General features: G+C 53.9%; 8 protein-coding genes across 8 annotated transcripts; 4 read left to right on the top strand and 4 right to left on the bottom strand.

Annotated features, from left to right (window-relative positions):
- The first annotated feature begins 40 nt into the window (after positions 1 to 40).
- Positions 41 to 1,396, top strand: CC84DRAFT_1162029 (NAD(P)-binding protein). The gene is made up of 3 exons (XM_018177888.1): positions 41 to 291; positions 344 to 654; positions 816 to 1,396. The coding sequence occupies exons 1-3, from the start codon at positions 104 to 106 to the stop codon at positions 1,274 to 1,276; spliced, it is 960 nt and encodes a 319-aa protein (XP_018038366.1). The 5' UTR covers positions 41 to 103; the 3' UTR covers positions 1,277 to 1,396.
- Positions 1,397 to 1,476: 80 nt separating this feature from the next.
- Positions 1,477 to 2,419, bottom strand: CC84DRAFT_1203503 (uncharacterized protein). The gene is made up of 2 exons (XM_018181835.1): positions 1,828 to 2,419; positions 1,477 to 1,759 (listed from the first exon to the last, which is right to left on the bottom strand). The coding sequence occupies exons 1-2, from the start codon at positions 2,058 to 2,060 to the stop codon at positions 1,642 to 1,644; spliced, it is 351 nt and encodes a 116-aa protein (XP_018038367.1). The 5' UTR covers positions 2,061 to 2,419; the 3' UTR covers positions 1,477 to 1,641.
- A 396-nt stretch (positions 2,420 to 2,815) lies between these two features.
- Positions 2,816 to 4,799, bottom strand: CC84DRAFT_1162031 (uncharacterized protein). The gene is made up of 2 exons (XM_018177889.1): positions 3,893 to 4,799; positions 2,816 to 3,846 (listed from the first exon to the last, which is right to left on the bottom strand). The coding sequence occupies exons 1-2, from the start codon at positions 4,532 to 4,534 to the stop codon at positions 3,289 to 3,291; spliced, it is 1,200 nt and encodes a 399-aa protein (XP_018038368.1). The 5' UTR covers positions 4,535 to 4,799; the 3' UTR covers positions 2,816 to 3,288.
- A 365-nt stretch (positions 4,800 to 5,164) lies between these two features.
- On the top strand, positions 5,165 to 7,345 carry CC84DRAFT_1140408 (TRM-domain-containing protein; the record flags this gene model as incomplete). Its single annotated transcript, XM_018176286.1, has 3 exons — positions 5,165 to 6,457; positions 6,504 to 7,085; positions 7,140 to 7,345. The coding sequence occupies 3 exons, from the start codon at positions 5,165 to 5,167 to the stop codon at positions 7,314 to 7,316; spliced, it is 2,052 nt and encodes a 683-aa protein (XP_018038369.1). The 3' UTR covers positions 7,317 to 7,345.
- A 701-nt stretch (positions 7,346 to 8,046) lies between these two features.
- Positions 8,047 to 9,910, top strand: CC84DRAFT_532025 (uncharacterized protein). The gene has a single exon (XM_018186639.1). It carries the CDS (start codon positions 8,287 to 8,289, stop codon positions 9,769 to 9,771), a length of 1,485 nt encoding a protein of 494 aa, XP_018038370.1. The 5' UTR covers positions 8,047 to 8,286; the 3' UTR covers positions 9,772 to 9,910.
- Positions 9,911 to 10,852: 942 nt separating this feature from the next.
- CC84DRAFT_1214552 (uncharacterized protein) lies at positions 10,853 to 11,416 on the bottom strand (the record flags this gene model as incomplete). The annotated part of the gene is made up of 3 exons (XM_018182640.1): positions 10,853 to 10,891; positions 11,025 to 11,092; positions 11,284 to 11,416. 3 exons carry the CDS (start codon positions 11,414 to 11,416, stop codon positions 10,853 to 10,855), a joined length of 240 nt encoding a protein of 79 aa, XP_018038371.1.
- Positions 11,417 to 12,075: 659 nt separating this feature from the next.
- Positions 12,076 to 12,540, bottom strand: CC84DRAFT_1085824 (DNA damage response protein; the record flags this gene model as incomplete). The annotated part of the gene is made up of 1 exon (XM_018174120.1): positions 12,076 to 12,540. A coding segment is annotated over one exon (465 nt), but the record flags the coding sequence as incomplete, so codon positions are not given.
- Positions 12,541 to 14,306: 1,766 nt separating this feature from the next.
- CC84DRAFT_1185020 (uncharacterized protein) lies at positions 14,307 to 16,259 on the top strand (the record flags this gene model as incomplete). The annotated part of the gene is made up of 2 exons (XM_018180780.1): positions 14,307 to 14,485; positions 14,531 to 16,259. The coding sequence occupies 2 exons, from the start codon at positions 14,307 to 14,309 to the stop codon at positions 16,257 to 16,259; spliced, it is 1,908 nt and encodes a 635-aa protein (XP_018038373.1).
- Between the last annotated feature and the right edge of the window lie 620 nt (positions 16,260 to 16,879).

Genomic DNA, 16,879 nt, shown 5'->3' on the forward strand with positions numbered 1-16,879 from the left:
GCAGACATCGCCAGCACATGAGAGAGACATCCAGGATTCGGTTTCCAAGTCGTTCTACACCGACCAGCTTTACATACCTATTTACTCTACCTCCATCTTCACCATGTCCAAGACAGCTCTCGTTATCCGAGCCACGGGATCTCAAGGGAAGGGCGTTGTCAAGCACCTCGCAAAATCAGGATGGAACGTCCATGCCTTTGTGCCAGACCCTTCTGCTGAGCGCGCCGTTGCGCTTAAAAAGTTTGGCGACTCGGTGTCTCTGCACAAAGGGAGTCTTGATGACGCAGCATCGTAAGTGATCACAACACTCGTTACTATGGTTACATCTACTGAACTCTCCCAGAGTCGAGGCTGCCATCAAAGGCTGCAACGCCGTCTTCCTCACCCAAATGCCCACCTGGAAAGATGATTCCGAAACTCGCGAGGCCCGCATGCTGCTCGATGCCGCCAAAGCCGCTGGCGTGCGACACATTGCCGTCTCCACCCAGGCCGGCTTAAGTCACCCCAACGTGGAGCAAATATTCGCCAATCCAATGATCGCGCCCTCCGTCGCCGGAAAGATTGCAGTCGAAAAGCTCGTCAGCGAGTGCGACATTCCCTGGACGGCTCTTCGACCTGGATGGTTCAATACCAACATCACTCTGCCAGTCGTCGGTACGTAAGAACAGGGTACAAGTTCTAAAAGCTAGTTGCGAGCAATGCCTGAATTCATTTAGACATTGCTTACGCATGGCCTATCTTAATCCTCTCTCTTCCCCTCATCCTCTTTCCCTTGATAAAATGTATACATCACTGACTGTTACCCCTAACTTTAGACATGATGTACCCAGGCCTATCGGACGGCAAGTTTATCAACAGCTACACTCCGGACTTGCGCATATGTACTGTTGATCCCGACGACATCGGTGCTTTTACTGCTCACGTGTTCGACCATCCTGACCAGTACGCAGGCAGGTCTGTGAACATTGTAAGCGAGGAGATTACTGTGGCAGATATCATTTCCGAGATAGAGAGAGCATCTGGCAAGACCATTGACGTGCACTATCGCACGGAGGAAGAGAATAACAAGGAAGCAGGCAATCCATTTGTTATTGGGCAACAACTTATGAAGGATTTGGAAGGGGTAGCAGATATGGACGAGGTCAGGAGCCATGGAGTTCCTCTCACGACTTTCCGACAATTCTTGGAAAACAACAAGGATACAGTTGTGCCGAGGGAGGGAAATCATGAGCGGCTCAGCGCTGACAAGCTCCTTTCGGAACGCGTCAAAGCCTGATATGGTGACGGTTGTTACACAGTTCACAGTGCCGAACACAATTAAGGAATCCGTAGCGCGTATCAAATCCGGAGTTACTTATTATAGAACACGACCGTAGAATTATAATCTGATAATCTATGCTTAATGTTCACAAGTACAAATATCCTGCTATTAATTGTTGTCCAATGGGGCTTAATGAAGTATGGAAGTGCTCGTTGCCGTGTACTTGCAAAATTTCTAGATTATTATTACTATCTTAAGGAGTGTTGTGTGTCGTAAAAGGAGCGTCATTAATACCACCGCTGCGCGCACCACAAATAGTCGACTCCAGCAAATGCATCGCTAAAGCGCTTTCATTGCATCCCCTACTCATCTCCTCATACTTAGCACTCAGTGCACGTTTGGCACAGAAAGCTCGTCACAGTCTCGCCCGTCAAATCCTCCGCAGGCGTATCCGGGAACACGAACACATCGCCGTGCAGAGTGCATGTCGGTGCGGAGCTACAGAATCATGTCAGTAATTGCCACACAACCAGAACCCCATTCCAATTTCTCGTGGGCGAACTTACTAGGTCAAACGGCAGAGCCCGCCAGAAGCCACCTTCACACTACCGACGGTGACACCCTCAGGCACTTGCTGGCATTGGTTGCTGACGACGTCGGACACGACGGTGGGTTCACCGCCGAAGTTGGCCTCCGGGTAAAAGGTGATGGTGATGCCGTCGCGGGCTTGGATGTTGCGCGCTGGGGCGGCAGAAGCGGCGCCGAGGAGGGCGAGGACGGTGGTGACGATGAGCTGCATGCTGTTGATGGGGTGGTGTTTCTAGGGATCGTTTATTGATAGGTTTGGAGGCGGGCGGATTCGTGGCCGTTGTTGAATGTAGAGTGATGTGCTGTGATGATATGCATTCGACGGGCCCTTTCGTCCACTTATATACCCACAGCACGTGGTCTGTGACGCTGTATTTGATAAAGTGGATGCCCAAAGTGGCTCAGAGGATGGATGTGTAGTATCGTGACCTGCTAGTCTACCCGCTCTAGTCCGACATACGAGGCTAACAATACCACTCTATGCTCGGCCCACTTAGCGTGTGTACGCAGGGTAGCGGGAGGCCTATGATGCAACGATCTTGCTGTATTGGACAGGCATGTTCCTCGTGAATGTCCTGAATGAGGCTCTTGATAATTGGCATGCACGATTTGGTGATACTTGTTCGGCAATTGCTGCAAAGCTTGCAGCATTATACAACGAGAACGTGTTGAGTGTTGCACGGTCATGCTACGGGAGCTCAGGTGCTAATCTATCGGCTATTGAGGCTATAATAAATGTCACGTTGATCCGATCATCGCCTGCAGGAGTTATGATGGGATGACCTTCGCAGAAGTCTTGCCCTAGTGTTCAATGCTGATGTTGTGCTGGTTGCTGCGCCTTGACGTCTAGGGCGAGGTATTTTTAGCCGGCACAACCCGCGTAGTAAGCTCGCTAGTGTGGAGACCCCAGGATCATACGACCCAGCGAGCATGTAAAACCCGCCGGGAGTAAAGACGGGGCGGCGTGCGCGATGAAAAGTAACGATAAGATTTTCTCGCCATTACCGACATGATGTAGCACTCCTCGGACATATCATACTCTTTCAGTTTGTTCGTGCTTACTCAGACGTCAACCTATAGAATCTGCAGGCAGCAGGGGTGGACTTTTGTGGGGTCACCGTAGTGAGTACGATTTGTCTGGTATTGATCAGCAGCTCGTCCAGCGAATGCATTGCCACTTTTGTGGAACCGAACATTTCTCAAGACATGACAGGACAACCCCCATTCGAACCAAAAGAAAGTTGCCAGGAACGGGAAAGGGTGCGGATAGCAAGCACTGGACAGGCGATACCATTTCACATCGCAAGACATTTCACTATCAACGTTCCGCAATGGTGACTGCGTTGGGGATCGCTAGTCCCGTTCCAACATTCTCTTATGGGAGCAATGAAATACCTAACAAATCTGCAATAGGAATGGGTGCTCGACTCGATAGCCCTTTATGTATCATAACCCCAGCCTCCTTGGATCCCGCGTCCCAGGTTGCCCCCATTCGAGAGAGCACGAGCGACTTGAAAGCCTTGCGTAAGCAGATTGATGGTCGAATCCACCCCTTCATGGCCGGTGCGGAGAGGTGGGTCTTCGGGTCGCGCGATAACGCCACGTAAGATTTCCTCGCTCGCCTCACACTGGTAGCGATCGAGTACAAGGCGTCTGATGCCCACATGCCATTTCTCGAACCACTGCTCCTCGCTGATTGAAGAGTATTGCTTGATACCTTGGCTGTCGGTCGTTGACCACGGCCATTCTGCCTTGACAACTGCGTAGCGCTTGGTAGCGAAGAAGAGCGTAGGCCAAGAGAAGATCCAAAGGAAAGTCAGGTAAAACACCCAGCGGATCCACGTCGTTACGCGCCACTGATTGATACGGTTTGATGTGTATAGATCGACGTTCTTATTTTCCACTGGAAAGGTCACACTGATGTGCCCACGGTAGTTGGTACCGCGGATCAGACCTTCGAGACGCTGCTTGAGGTATTCTTCATCAAAGCCAGTCACCTATGTGGATCAGTTTAGCGAAATAAGTGTGTCCTGGGATACATACAACACGGCGCAGACGGAAAATCCTCAGCATCCTGGGCGAGGCACAGTAACGGTGGCACCACTCTCTAAGTTCCGGTTTCGGGGTGCCAACTTCGACGTCCTGCTTATGTCCAGGTGCGCGACACTTTGTTATGCCCCCCCGATGCGTTTTCTCGCCATTTTCGACCGTGCTCAAAGTCATATCCGCTCTTCTGATGTGGTGCTGGAGGTCTATCACGATCCTGAAGTCGGTGACATTTTTAGTCTCCGTCTTGTCGCCACGCTTAACCGTCTCCCTGTGTGTTCCCATGAGATAGACAAATGGGTACGGAGGCTCTAAGGCCAGTCTGCGCACTGTCTCCTCGAGAACGACAGGATCGGTGTCGAGCCTCGGATTGCTGTGTGTCTGCGTCTCTGGCACTTGCGGCTTCCCATTCTTGAGCGACCACCATTTTGAGTGGTCGGTTCGTGCCGTGGGAGGAGTGATGTGGTGCACCACAGGCGCAGTGTCGGTGTTAGAGCTCGAGCCTTGGCTGTCCGCATATGATGGGGGTAGGCCTGCTTCAGGCGCATCATCGTATTCATAGTCCTCAGGAGTCGTGTGCAGCGAGACGGCATCCGGATCGTCGCGATAGGGAGCAGGCGTTGGCTGCGCTTTACCCATGGCCGAGTGTGTTCGGAGCGTGGCGTTGACTTCGAAAATAAAACTCCAATGAGCAGCACCACGATGGCCAGTGGACGGGTCCTTGTCAGCCTTTATGCGTTCTCAAGGGTGTCAGACGGTAGCTGTTTTGGGGCTATTCCAGGCAACCGTCGTATTGCCGGACCGGAGGCGTCGCTTAGGGCAAGCCATTGGCCATAACTCATGCAACTCGCACCGCTCTCAACACCTCTAACTTAATATTCGACAATTGATAGGCAAGCAATGCCATAGACCTGTGATGCAGGTTCTAGACGCGCCAGTCTGAACCTGGAGGGGTCGCGGGGCATTGGGAACCTCTCGCGCCAAGACGCTTAATTTAAGCTTAACTTCGTTCCAAAAAAGTTTTGGAGCTGTGCAATCGCGCCGAACTCCATCTTTGTGATCTCTCCACAACTTTCCCCAAACGCGTCTGCTTTGCGCGTGTACACCGGCTAGCTAAATCTGGCCGCGTATCTGACCCGGCCGTCCGCCTTATGTGCGCTACCAGCCCGCCGTATCTTCCGCCGATGGGTCATCGATAACCCTCTACGACGCGCCATACACATCACCCCACCCTCGAACGTACAAATACCTAGGATCATACCTGCGAAGATGGCCGAGGCGCAGTTCATATCAATTGACGCTCCCCCTCGGGCAGGGCAGAGCGTCCAGCATGAAGGGAAGGAATATACCACGATCAAAGAGGGACTTGCGCATATACTCGTGCCCCACGGCACGCCCACCTCATTGGACCCGAACCTGTCCAAAGAGGATACACAGAAACAGCAAGTCTTTTACAACCCGATCCAGCAGTTCAATCGCGATCTGAGCGTGCTGGCGATCAAAACCTTCGGCGAGGACTCGATCTTGCGGAAGCAGGAAAGGCACGAGCAGCAGAAGAAGAAAGCGGACAAGAGGAAGAAGAAAACACAAAAGGGCGGGCCTCAGGACGGGCTAACTGCAGAGGCCTTCGTGGCACCAGCCGACGGTGCTGCGGCAAACAAGAGAAAACTGGGCGACACCGAGGCCGTCGCAGATGCGGAAGAGTCGGCAGCAAAGCGGAGAAAGAGCGTGCAGGAGGGCGCGGATACTGCCATGACTGGTGTCGAGGACACAGGCAGTGCCACCACAGAAGTCGGGAAGCCCACCGAGCAAATTACCTGGAGACCACCCTTCACCATTCTAGACGCTCTATCTGCGACTGGCCTTCGTGCGCTGCGATATGCGAATGAGATCCCCTTCACAACCTCGGTAACAGCCAATGACATGTCGGAAAAGGCCACGCAGTCTATCGCGCTTAACGTCAGGCACAACAAGCTCGAAAGCAAGATCCAAGCACACACTGGCAATGCGATCGCCTACATGTATAGTTTCTGTGACAAGAAAGGATACGATGTGATCGATTTGGACCCATACGGAACTGCCTCTCCCTTTATAGATTCAGCCATACAAGCCATCAACGACGATGGCCTGCTTTGCGTCACATGCACAGACTCTGCCATTTTCGCCTCCCATGGTTATCTAGAGAAGACATTCTCTTTGTACGGTGGTTTACCGTTGACCGGTGATTCCTGTCATGAGGGTGGTCTCAGGCTGATCTTGCATGCTATCGCGCAATCAGCTGGGAGGTATGGCATGGCTATAGAACCCCTCCTTTCCCTTTCCATCGACTACTACATAAGAGTTTTCGTAAGGGTGCGAAAATCCCCTAATGATGTCAAGTTCCTTGCTGGCAAGACTATGCTCGTATACCACTGTGATGCCGGCTGCGGTGCATGGAAGACGCAGTTTCTGGCTCGGCATAGGGAACAGAAGGCGAAGAACAACAGCACCTTCTACAAACATGGCTTCGCCCATGGTCCTTCTGCAGATGAACACTGCGAGCATTGCGGGTTCAAGACACATGTGAGCGTACCGATTGAGTTCTAAATGTACTTGCTAACGATAGCAGCTGTCTGGTCCAATGTACGGCGGTCCCCTACACAATCCCGACTTCATCAAGCGCGTTCTCGCACAATTGAAGAGTGCAGATCGTGAGACGTACCCCACTATGGACCGCATCGAGGGCATGCTCCACACGGCACTAGAAGAGATAACCTTTGGTGTTGAAGACGGAGCCAGCAAAGGCAAAGAGTCTGAAAAACTAGATCCACTGATCCCAAAAGCGGATCCAGGGGTTTTGGATCGCCACCCGTTCTTCACCACGACCAGTTCGTTGTCCAGAGTTGTGCACTGCTCAGCTCCACCCACCGCAGCCGTACGAGGTGCGCTTCGGCATGCCGGGTTCAGGGTGACCATGAGCCACTGTCGACCTGGTTCTATAAAGACGGATGCATCGTGGAGGGATATTTGGCACATAATGCTCGAATGGGTTCGCCAAAAGGCGCCATTGAAGAACGCTCTTAAGCAGACGAGCGCCGGTCACGCCATCATGTCGAAAGGCAGCGCGCATACAAAAACACCAAATGAACATGAACAGAAAGACTCCGCCTCTGCTGCCGCGGAGGCAGACACACAGGCCGCAAACCTGCCGGTGGCTCCTGGTCAGAACGTTGCGACAGGAAGCACGGAGCCGAATAGCTCGGAGGAAAACGGTGACTTGCCGGGAACGAGAGGCGGGTCAACTGATGGCCCGTCATACCTGGGTGTCCAGTTCGGCGTCAAGTTCGACGAGAGACTTGGCAAGGACCAGGATCGAGGAAAATACGTGCGCTACCAGGTCGCTCCACGCGAGAACTGGGGCCCCATGTCGCGCGCAAAGTAGACCTGGACGCGCGTTGAAGGCGGTCGTAACGTAGGTGAGAGACAAATCTCGCGAACTGGCCAATGCCACGCATACTTCGTAGTTAGCGAGAATACACAGTCACACATCCAACAGCTCACAACGGCTCTACTACCCCGCGGCCCTGGTTCTCGTATCGTTCCCCTCAAAAACTGTTTGCGTGTTCTGATTTCGTCATCGATACTCTAAGTCTAGCGTGGCTAGATTTCCGAACGTCACTTCTGCGCAAGCTGATGATCAGATCTTGTTGATCTCAGCGCGCAGTCCTCCAATATCGAAAAGTCCAATTCCTGGTTTTATCGGCATGCACTTCTCGAGTTATGCTATCTGGGTGACAGCTGCTCAGGTACCAGAGGTCTTTGGCCAAGTCGAGCCTCCGCGGGACCTTCTTTTTAAGCATAGAAACCATATCGGAACTCTGGACAAGCATTATTACAAAGCCCAAAGCCTGTGGCGAGTGCATTGTTGCCATTATCTGATTTGTCAACGTTCTCCACTGACTTGGTCAATATGCAGACTATTGCCTCGATACTAGCCACAGAGCATGTTACTAGTCGTGCTGTCATGCCTACATCACGGCGTTAATACTGACCGCAACGCCCACGCGTCCCCACAGCGGCTCCAAACCGCCCAACCTTAATACACGCGCATCGAATCTGATTCGTTCGTAACTTGTTCGGGCGATCCACCTCCACGGATGAGTACTGGTCCTTCCGTGCTGCAGGGCCGTTGCCGTGGCGTCCATCTGAGGTCTCCGGAAAGCTGTTGCCGATTAATCCGCCTCGAGCATGTCATGAAGTCATTCTTTATTGGGATCTAAATTAGCAGGAGATTTTAGACCACCATTACGCGTTGACGACGAAAGTCCTGCAGTTGGAGGTCGACTCCGACCGCATATAACAATGGTGCTCCCAGATCGAGTGCAACACCATCCGACTTGACAATTGCGAAGATGTTCACTAAGGCCATCTACGCTACTACACTGCTGTCAGCGTTCGCTGTCGGCGCTCCGGCACCTCAGGTGCCTGGATACAGCGATGCTGACTTCCCCGTCACCGTCAGCCAGGACACTGGTGCACCGGCAACAACTTTTGGCCCCGATTCCCAAGTTAATGCTATCCTCACCACACCCGGAACCGTTGCGCCCCTGCGGAGAAGTTCTGATTTGACTGGTGCCACCAGCCACGGTCCCTTCTCCGGCACTGCTACCACCACTGGAGCTGAGCAGGCACCTACGACCATCGGCACTGTCATTGCGCCTCTGCCCCCGAACCCCACGGCGACCTACTATAACGCCGATGGCAAACTCCAGAATCCTGCGCCCATTCCGTACACGCCTGCTGGCGGTCTCGGAACCAATGGAACTGAGCCCCGCTACATGGTTAATAGCGATTTCGATTATGAGTCGATCCAGCTTGGCCTGTACCAGGAATGGATCGAGCTCGACCTATTCAACAATGGTTTGGCCGTCTTTTCCGAGCAGGACTTCCTCGATGCCGGGCTCACTGCTGAGGACCGCTCCTACATTGCTTTCATGGCAATCCAAGAGAGTGGCCACGCAACTCTTCTGAGCAACATGCTCGGCGAGTCTGCTGCGCCCCAGTGCACCTACGACTACCCATTCACCACCGTTCGCGAGTTTATCGACTTCAACCAGAAGCTCACCCGTTGGGGCGAGTCTGGTGTATGGGGGTTCATCAACCATCTCGACAGCCGCGAGGTTGGCCAGCTCCTCTCCCAGTCCATTGCCACCGAGGCCCGCCAGCAGATGAGCTTTCGCCAGATGCTTGGTCTGCACCCCATGCCCGTCTGGTTCGAGACCGGTATCCCTCAGTCCTGGGCGTGGTCCTACCTTGCGCCTTACATCAGCTCCTGCCCGGAGAACACCACGCGCCTCGCATGGCAGAACTTCCCTGCGTTGCACGTCGTCAACCAGGCCAACCCAAACCGCTTCTCCCCCAACGATACCGCCGACTACGAGGTGACCGGCAACCGCACCGCCGACCCAAGCAAGAGCACCATCCCCGCTGATGAGTCCTGCGTCAACCTCAACGTCACCGGCTACGCCTGCGGCCCTGCCATCGCGCGTAACCGCTCCGAGCCTCTCTCCTTCCCCGGAAAGCAGGTCAACCTCACCTGGGACGTTCCCGGCCAGGCCGTCGGCCCCAACAACTCGTACGTCACGTCGACCTCGGCCGGCCAGCCGCAGTTCGTTGCGTGGGTCGCGCAGCTCAACCTCACTTATACTCCCCTGACACTCACTGGCAACAACTCCGGCTATACCTACCAGCCCGCGAGCGAGGTGTACGAGGGTGATCCTGCGTTGAACGGCACTGCGTTCATTGCTATCACCGATAGCGATCTGTTCCTTACGCCGTTCAACCTGAGCATGATCAATCCGCATGTTGTCGCGCTTGGTCTGTACCAGGCTGGTTAAACGTCAAATGGAAGAAAAGCGAGTAAGACAGGAACGTGTAATGAGACATGATGTAGAGGAGATTCTTTGTAAATAGTATGTGATGAGCATTTAATGTAGATAATGATGTATGATACTTTCGAATCCACCTATATACGCAACTATTGCTCGAGTAAAGGTGTTATGTTCACCATCTTTGCATGACTGTTGGCGTTTTACTTGGCCTATATCATGCAGTTGAAGGTCAAGTATGTATCAAATCTCATGTGCATCGATCTTGCTTACCAAGACTGCCCTTACTTACCAAGGCGCTCTATCATCCGTACTCAACTATCAGTCGAAACACACTGACTGATCCTGTACAGGAGAATGCATAGACAGTTCGCATGCCCTCGCTGGCGCACATACATCACGTTTGGCTGTGCATCATTCGTTCACTCTATTACATGTCCACAACAGCTTCCTATTACTTATCAGTAGACACCGCGAGCTCCGAACATTCTCGTCAGCAACGACGCAGGCAACGCATCGCGGCGTAGATGCCGCGAACCCGTAGCCACCCAGCAGACCCTAGATACGCATACAAGCACTCACGCACCGTCAACCCAACCCGCGCATACCTACACCCGCCAAATCCATCCTGTCGCACTCGTCCCGTACGAGCCTGCGGTGCCTGCATCAGCCTGTTTAGAGATTAGCCTGAATGGCGCACGATTCGCCGCGCAGCTGCAGGTACACGACGGAGAAAGACATCAGGCATGAAACAGCCATATTGAAGTAGATGGTTCATTCTTTATACGTAAATGGAGAGTTCGTGCATGCACCTCGTTCAGTGCTGGAGCCCGGGGATGCGCGATGAGAGGTAAGTATCCCGACCGTGCCGTTTCGCCGACGGTAGGTGGCTGCTGGATAATATATAAGTGCTGGAAGATGGAAATAGGAAGTCGTCAGATGGGGTTAGGAGAGTAAGGCATGGGCTGAGGAAACTTCCACGGTGCATAGAAACGCCGCCCTAAGCACCGCTGCAGTTGTTGGAGCCGAGAATGCTGGTGACGATGGTCTTCAGATCATTTCGCAAATGAAGCGGATCTGCAGTGTTGGCCTAGGCCTGGTTCTTGGGGTTCTCTGGGCTCTTCTTCCACTGGGCGGATGTGTTAGTATTCGGGGTTGGCAGAGTCGAGTGACAACGCAGGCGCGAAAGGTTGTGAGGACGATGGGCTTGTGGACTTTACGCGTCTCAAGCCAGAAATTGAGAGGGAAAGTCGCGAACGTACCTCCTCGCCGAGCTTCTTCTGCTGCTCTTTGAAGTCCAGTTTCTCGTACTTGGAACGGTTCTCCTTGACTGTAACTCCAAATCAGCACGCGATTCGACTGTTGCAAGATGTTCCGTTGTAGATCATAACATCATGTCACCCATGATAGGCACACAACAGCCGAAAGATGGACTATTGCGAAGTTGCGGTCACACAATGTGCCGCGTCGCAACGCGATCTGAAGGCGTGATCACCAACAGAGAAAAGCGCAGAAACTTACAGTAGGCTTGCATCTTCGCCATTGCCTGGCTAGCTTTGCCCTTGCGGCCTTTGCCCGGGGGTCGTCCTGCTTTCTTGACGCCCGCGCCGGTAATCTTCTTGGTGGGAGTGGCCTTTGCGGTAGCAGGCGCCATTGTGGAGTTTTGCGATTCAAAGTATATCCAAATTTTTCAAATTGGAGGTATCTAATCAAGCAGAAGAAAAAGTTGACGTATTTGAGAAATTGGGAGATTTGAGAGATGGAAGAGCGGAACGTGAGGGAGGACGCGTCTCTTAAGTGATCACAAACAGTACATCCAGAAAGCGTGCACTAGGCGATATCAAGCAAGGCGGGACCACAACCTTCGATGTCTTGCCTATGCGCTACGTTTACCGGGAAAGCGCATGCGAGAGAATGGCGCGTGCTATTGAAGCTGTAACTTATTTCAGATGCATTAATGAATTTCTGCTCCAAGGCGCAACTTGAGACGCGTTTTGGCATTTCTTCCGTCTCGTCGAATCGAATATCGGGGAGAAAGTTGGTGAAGTACAATTGGCCAGGAGGCAGCCGGCCAATGGCAGCGAACCAATCAGGAGCGCCCCAACCATAGTCAGTACACAGGCACGATTAAACAATCCACGAGAGAATCATGCATCCTTCCGTGAGGGTAGATTACATAATTTCGCGTTCCAAGCCTTTTCCATCCTGCTTGTGTGCTTCATGTCCGACGAAGTTCCCTCCTCCTACCGTTGACTGGCTGGTTCCGCAAGCCTGGATTCTTCAGCATTAGCTCTGCAGGCCCAGGAACACGGTCTACTGCTGCGCTGCTGCGGCCTTGGCTTCGTCACTTCCTACAGGAACAAGCTTGCCAACGACAAGGTATTTCTCCGAGAAGCGCTCCTCCCAGCCTTGGAGGGCCTCCAACTGCTCCTCGTTCAAGTCCTTGAGATCATCGAGCGGACCGTCCAAGTCCTTGGTCAGCATGTCTTCGTCGAAGCTACCGTGTGCCAGGCCTCGGCTGGCGTCCCGTCCAGCAAAGTTCGCGTATGGGCCGCCGGGGCCGTAGAAGTTCCTTCCCGAGGTCACATCGAAAACACGTCCGCGAACGGAGAGGTAGACAGGCATGCCGTTCAAGCCATTGTATGGGAAAAGGTCCGGCGGGGTGAAGGTGCGGAAGACGGTGGGAGGCGGAGCGCGCGGAAGCACCTGCGGCTTTGCGGGTTTGAGGCGGAGGTAGACCAGGAACACGAAGAGCGAGAGGAGGAGGATGTTGATGGGGGTCACCGGCGATGCGCTGGAGGTTTGTCAGTCGGAAAGCACTGCGCGTGAAGCCGGGTTGACGCTTACGCATATGCGGCGGGCGGCGGAGAAGATGCTGCAGCCGTGTCAGCCTGGTGCGATGCTCAAGAAAGGGCTTGGTTACCGTCAGCCATCGTTGACTCTGTGCCGTACAATTTGCAGGGGGAACGGACACTGTGGTAAGTGAGTGTAGAGCGCCGGAGGATGTATGGTGGGGTGCAATGATGCCACAGGCTGACGCCACGCTACTGCAGCGGACGGCACCCGCAAGCCAAACTATCCAAGGGCATGCTTGCCGCACGGGTTAGTCAGCCCGCATTGCGCTGCATTTACCACCCCTGAGCACGCGACGGCTTGGGTGTGGATAGGGCGAAAGGAAAAAGAGCTCGACGTCGCCCGCCCTCAGCGGACAATCAACAAGCCACACCGTATTTCTTAAACAAAGCGGTTCTCGGCAGCTGCTCGCACCACCACTGATCCCTCAATCAGCGTATAAATAGGCTACCGAGCATCCTGGTGGGCGCGCGCGACTAGGAGGCTTGTCTCCTGCGAATCACTCGCGGGAAGCAGGCCCCCGCCACCACTTGAAACGGCGACGTCAGCCCTGAAACACAGGAAACACTTCATTTCGGCAGCCTCGAGAAGCCCTCATTCGCTGGGACTGGCAGCGCTCGAGAAACACATCTTCGTCTTCATCGACTTGATCGAACGCTGCCCACGTTGCGTGCGTACTCCAGGTTCGGGTGGTCATCAAGGACACGCGCACGAGAGCTGCTGTTGCTGCGCCTCGCAACGCAAACGCAAACGCAAACGCAACCAAGTAATCTCGCCTCAAGCCACCTAATTGACTTCCGCTCCTTCAGCGCTCATCTGCACCTGCCGCGGCTGTTGCGTCCCTTCCTTTGCCCAAGCTCGTGGCTTCCCCAGCTTTTCCTTTGCCAGCGCGCATCCATGATCCAGTTGCACCTTCCCAACTAATTCTATAATCGGTACGTAAGTTTTCTGCTGTTTCTATGCCGCTCTCCCTGCCTTACCACCGCCATCTACGTGGCCATTTATGACCATTTAATTCTCCGACCCATTCTCCTACGGAATCACAATCCTATAACGTACCAACACCGGAAACCGTCGCTACCTGGCATCCGCCCTCCCTCAGCGACCATGGATCAGGTCATGATTGACTCTACGACGGGACTTGTCAAGGTCCAGCCTGCATCAGTGGTGCTACCGGATCGTCGCAGGTGGGATATTCCGTGGCGTTGATCCTCGCCCATATCCTTCTGCCGTTGGTGGTTGACTTGGATGGTGCGTCTGAACACACCTACACAACCGTTTCCTACGTTTCGATCCTTGGCCTGCTATTCTGGATTCCACTTCCATTTGCCTTTGTCTGCGCCGTCTGCCTCTTCCGAACGACAGGGAAAGGTCAGATGGCACGCCCCGCGCCGTACTCGCTCTAGGTGAAGTATGCCGTGGGCAAAAGGACGTTTGAGGAGGCATCTTCGCACACCGGACCTGAAGAACAGCGCTGCCGCTTCTCGATTAGGAATAATCCAGTCCATGTATAATCCTCACCGCCCTTAGATTGTAATATCCGGATGCGTGGGCGGTGTAGCGGGGACAGGTGGCGAGGCCGACGGTGGTCGAGGTTGTGGAAGTGGAGGCGCCAACAGTGGTGGTGGTTGTGCGACGGTTTTGTCATTTGTGTCAAGAGCTCCGCTAATTCGGCATTCTCCAGGTTAATCATGTGGAAACGACTGCAGGGGCATATGCGCGACGGACAGTTTCGCGACAAAGACAGACAGATTGGGAATCCTGTACTGGTTGAAACAACCTACGACGAGGATCAGCTTAGGCACATCCCTAACGTCTCCCAAGCGCAAAATGCCAGTAACCAATTTTATGCACCACCCGCACAACCCTAGTAAGTTACCTGTTATGCCTACTCATCGTTTACTTACTTCAAAAGCGCGGATCTTCCTCCCCCGCAATTCGGTCACCAGTACAGAACGTCACAAGTACCCACGATTTCTTCTATTTACTCGCAACCTTCTCCAGGCTTGAGACACGACCAGCGCACCCCTGCAGGCGAGGCCCGTTTCGACGTATCCCCGCCCAGCTCACCAGAACCCGACGAGTACCAGCAACAGAATCCCAGTCAACCTCGAAGGTTCCGATCCATGCGTGACGTTTCTCCCGTCGATGAAAACCGAGGAAAAGGAGGACCTTCGCCACGGGGCGGCAGCAATATTCCTGTCATGCGCAAAGCGCCCCCCGGCCTTCAAAACCAGGAGACCACGAGTACGCAAAAGTTCTGGGGAGGTAAAGTCGCGCCAAATAGCAAAGTGCTCTGGGATGAGTATTCGGGCGAACCAACATCCGGAAATGCTGGCAAGGCGGCGCGAGTCACTCCGGGTTCCTATCAGAAGGGTGCATCCCCACCTTCCGCACGGCTTCGCGAGACCGGATACGATGTCAAAGTAACTGGGAATTCGCGTAGAAACCAATCCCTCGCAGAACGAGCCAATCGTTACGGGACAAAGCCTGCACCGGTTGACACAAGGCGCCATGAGCCATGGAGTCGGGCAACTGGGCGCACAGAAATTGTAAAACCATTCAAAGACCAACCATCCGACAAGCCTTTGAATGTGCGGAAAGCGGGAACAGCCATCCGCGCGGAAGAGTTTGATAAGGATGCATCAAACTCGCTTACGACGAACGCAGCACGCGTTCCTGAGAGAGCTGACACCGCGCCTGTCGCAGACAACCCAGCCGCAGACGACCTGCATGAAGAACCCATGAAGCCCATAGTTCCACTCAAAATCGCCAGAACCTCGCTCTCCCGGGACGTCGTGTCACCCACCTCTCCGCATAATCCAGGGTCTGCCAATCCTTACACTTACAGCCCCGTCACACCGACAAACAAACAAGTCTCGACAGGGCCGACGAACGAGGAGGCCCAGGTGAGAACGGGACAAGCACGACCTGACCCGACGACTCCAACAAGGGGCCCACAGCAAGCGACGGAAGTCACACCGGGATCAACAGGTGGTAAAAGCAAAGGACCTGACAGTCGCTTCTCATGGACAACATACAACAGTAGCACAACGTATCAGCATTCGCCTCCACCCTCACCGCCGCCTCCAATACCGACGTCCCGCGTTCCTAGTGAACCGGCATCTGCTGCATCGGCCATCCTCAATCGCAAGCGACCTTCCGCCGTTGCTCGAAAGCCTGTCGGATCCTTCGCCTCTATAGCTTCTACTGCTACTGTGGACTCCGCTAACGTGGAGTCGGCACGCAACACGATGATTTCCAACGGACCACCATCCCCCCGGGCGGAATCCACCTTCTCCACTAGCACGCACAAAGCCCTCCCCCGGCCACCCACGGAGCTCGCAGCCGCTGATCACATTGAGATCTTAGAGTCGCAGATGGAAGACCTCAAGGTCCGGCGGAACAATGTCTACCGTCTTCTCAACGACCTGAACAACATGGCGCCGCCGAACCCAATGGTGACGGACTTCAAGCGGATGCGCCTCGTGGAGCAGCGGAAGAAGGACTTCGCGGACGAGCTGGCGGAAATCAAGCGAGAGGAGCATGATGTGGGGCTGAAGCTCCATCGAGCATGGCGAAAGAGGGAGATGGCGGATCCGGGGAGCGAGAGCGCACTGTGGATCAGAAGAGTTACATCGTAGTGGAGGCGGAAGGGTTGGTTTGGTGATAACTGGACGCTTCACGGGTATGTAGTTCCTTCCGGATAGGGTGGGTGATGCTTTCCCATGGAGTTGAAGCATTCCATGGCTTGTAGTTGATGCGGTGTCAGTACATGCTCAGCGAGGTTCCTTGATGTAACGGATAAGGGGCTTCTTTTTTCTTCGGTGGACATGCAGATTCGAGCGAGATTGTACAGTCGGATCACTGCTTCTTTCCTCTTCTTCCTCTTTTTCTTCTTCTTCCCCGCGGATCTTTACACCTCAATTCCCCTTCCTTGCGCGGCGACTTTTCCCTTGGTAGAGTGTGCGGCTGGCGTTGAAATTAAGATACCTTGCTCCTTGCCTGTTTGCGTGTGAGACAGGGGAGCGAAGAATAAGAATATTATATTTTCGTGACGATGATCTGGTAGATGACATGCAGTGCATTGGTGCGGTGAAGTGCGATGGGGTGGGAAGAGTGGAGGTGGTGTGCGTGCATGCGTGATTAAGGAGTGGCGTTTTCCTGCGTGTGGTGGTTTAATTAGACGCTTTAAGAGGGCCAGTGGGCGGGTGGGAGAGATGTAATGTGGTTCCGGAATTTGAGAGAGTGCTACGAGGGAGAG

This window comes from Paraphaeosphaeria sporulosa, assembly GCF_001642045.1.
Source record: "Paraphaeosphaeria sporulosa strain AP3s5-JAC2a unplaced genomic scaffold CC84scaffold_3, whole genome shotgun sequence".
NCBI lineage: Eukaryota > Fungi > Ascomycota > Dothideomycetes > Pleosporales > Didymosphaeriaceae > Paraphaeosphaeria > Paraphaeosphaeria sporulosa.

Excerpts from the sequence above, each read along its gene's own strand:
- CC84DRAFT_532025 (XM_018186639.1), top strand. The coding sequence starts at position 8,287 with ATGTTCACTAAGGCCATCTACGCTACTACACTGCTGTCAGCGTTCGCT.
- CC84DRAFT_1162029 (XM_018177888.1), top strand. The coding sequence starts at position 104 with ATGTCCAAGACAGCTCTCGTTATCCGAGCCACGGGATCTCAAGGGAAG. Across the intron at positions 292-343 it reads AGTCTTGATGACGCAGCATC|AGTCGAGGCTGCCATCAAAG; the intron begins GTAAGTGATCAC and ends GAACTCTCCCAG. Across the intron at positions 655-815 it reads CATCACTCTGCCAGTCGTCG|ACATGATGTACCCAGGCCTA; the intron begins GTACGTAAGAAC and ends CCCTAACTTTAG.
- CC84DRAFT_1203503 (XM_018181835.1), bottom strand. The coding sequence starts at position 2,060 with ATGCAGCTCATCGTCACCACCGTCCTCGCCCTCCTCGGCGCCGCTTCT. Across the intron at positions 1,760-1,827 it reads GGGCTCTGCCGTTTGACCTA|CTCCGCACCGACATGCACTC; the intron begins GTAAGTTCGCCC and ends ATGATTCTGTAG.
- CC84DRAFT_1162031 (XM_018177889.1), bottom strand. The coding sequence starts at position 4,534 with ATGGGTAAAGCGCAGCCAACGCCTGCTCCCTATCGCGACGATCCGGAT. Across the intron at positions 3,847-3,892 it reads TTTTCCGTCTGCGCCGTGTT|GTGACTGGCTTTGATGAAGA; the intron begins GTATGTATCCCA and ends TGATCCACATAG.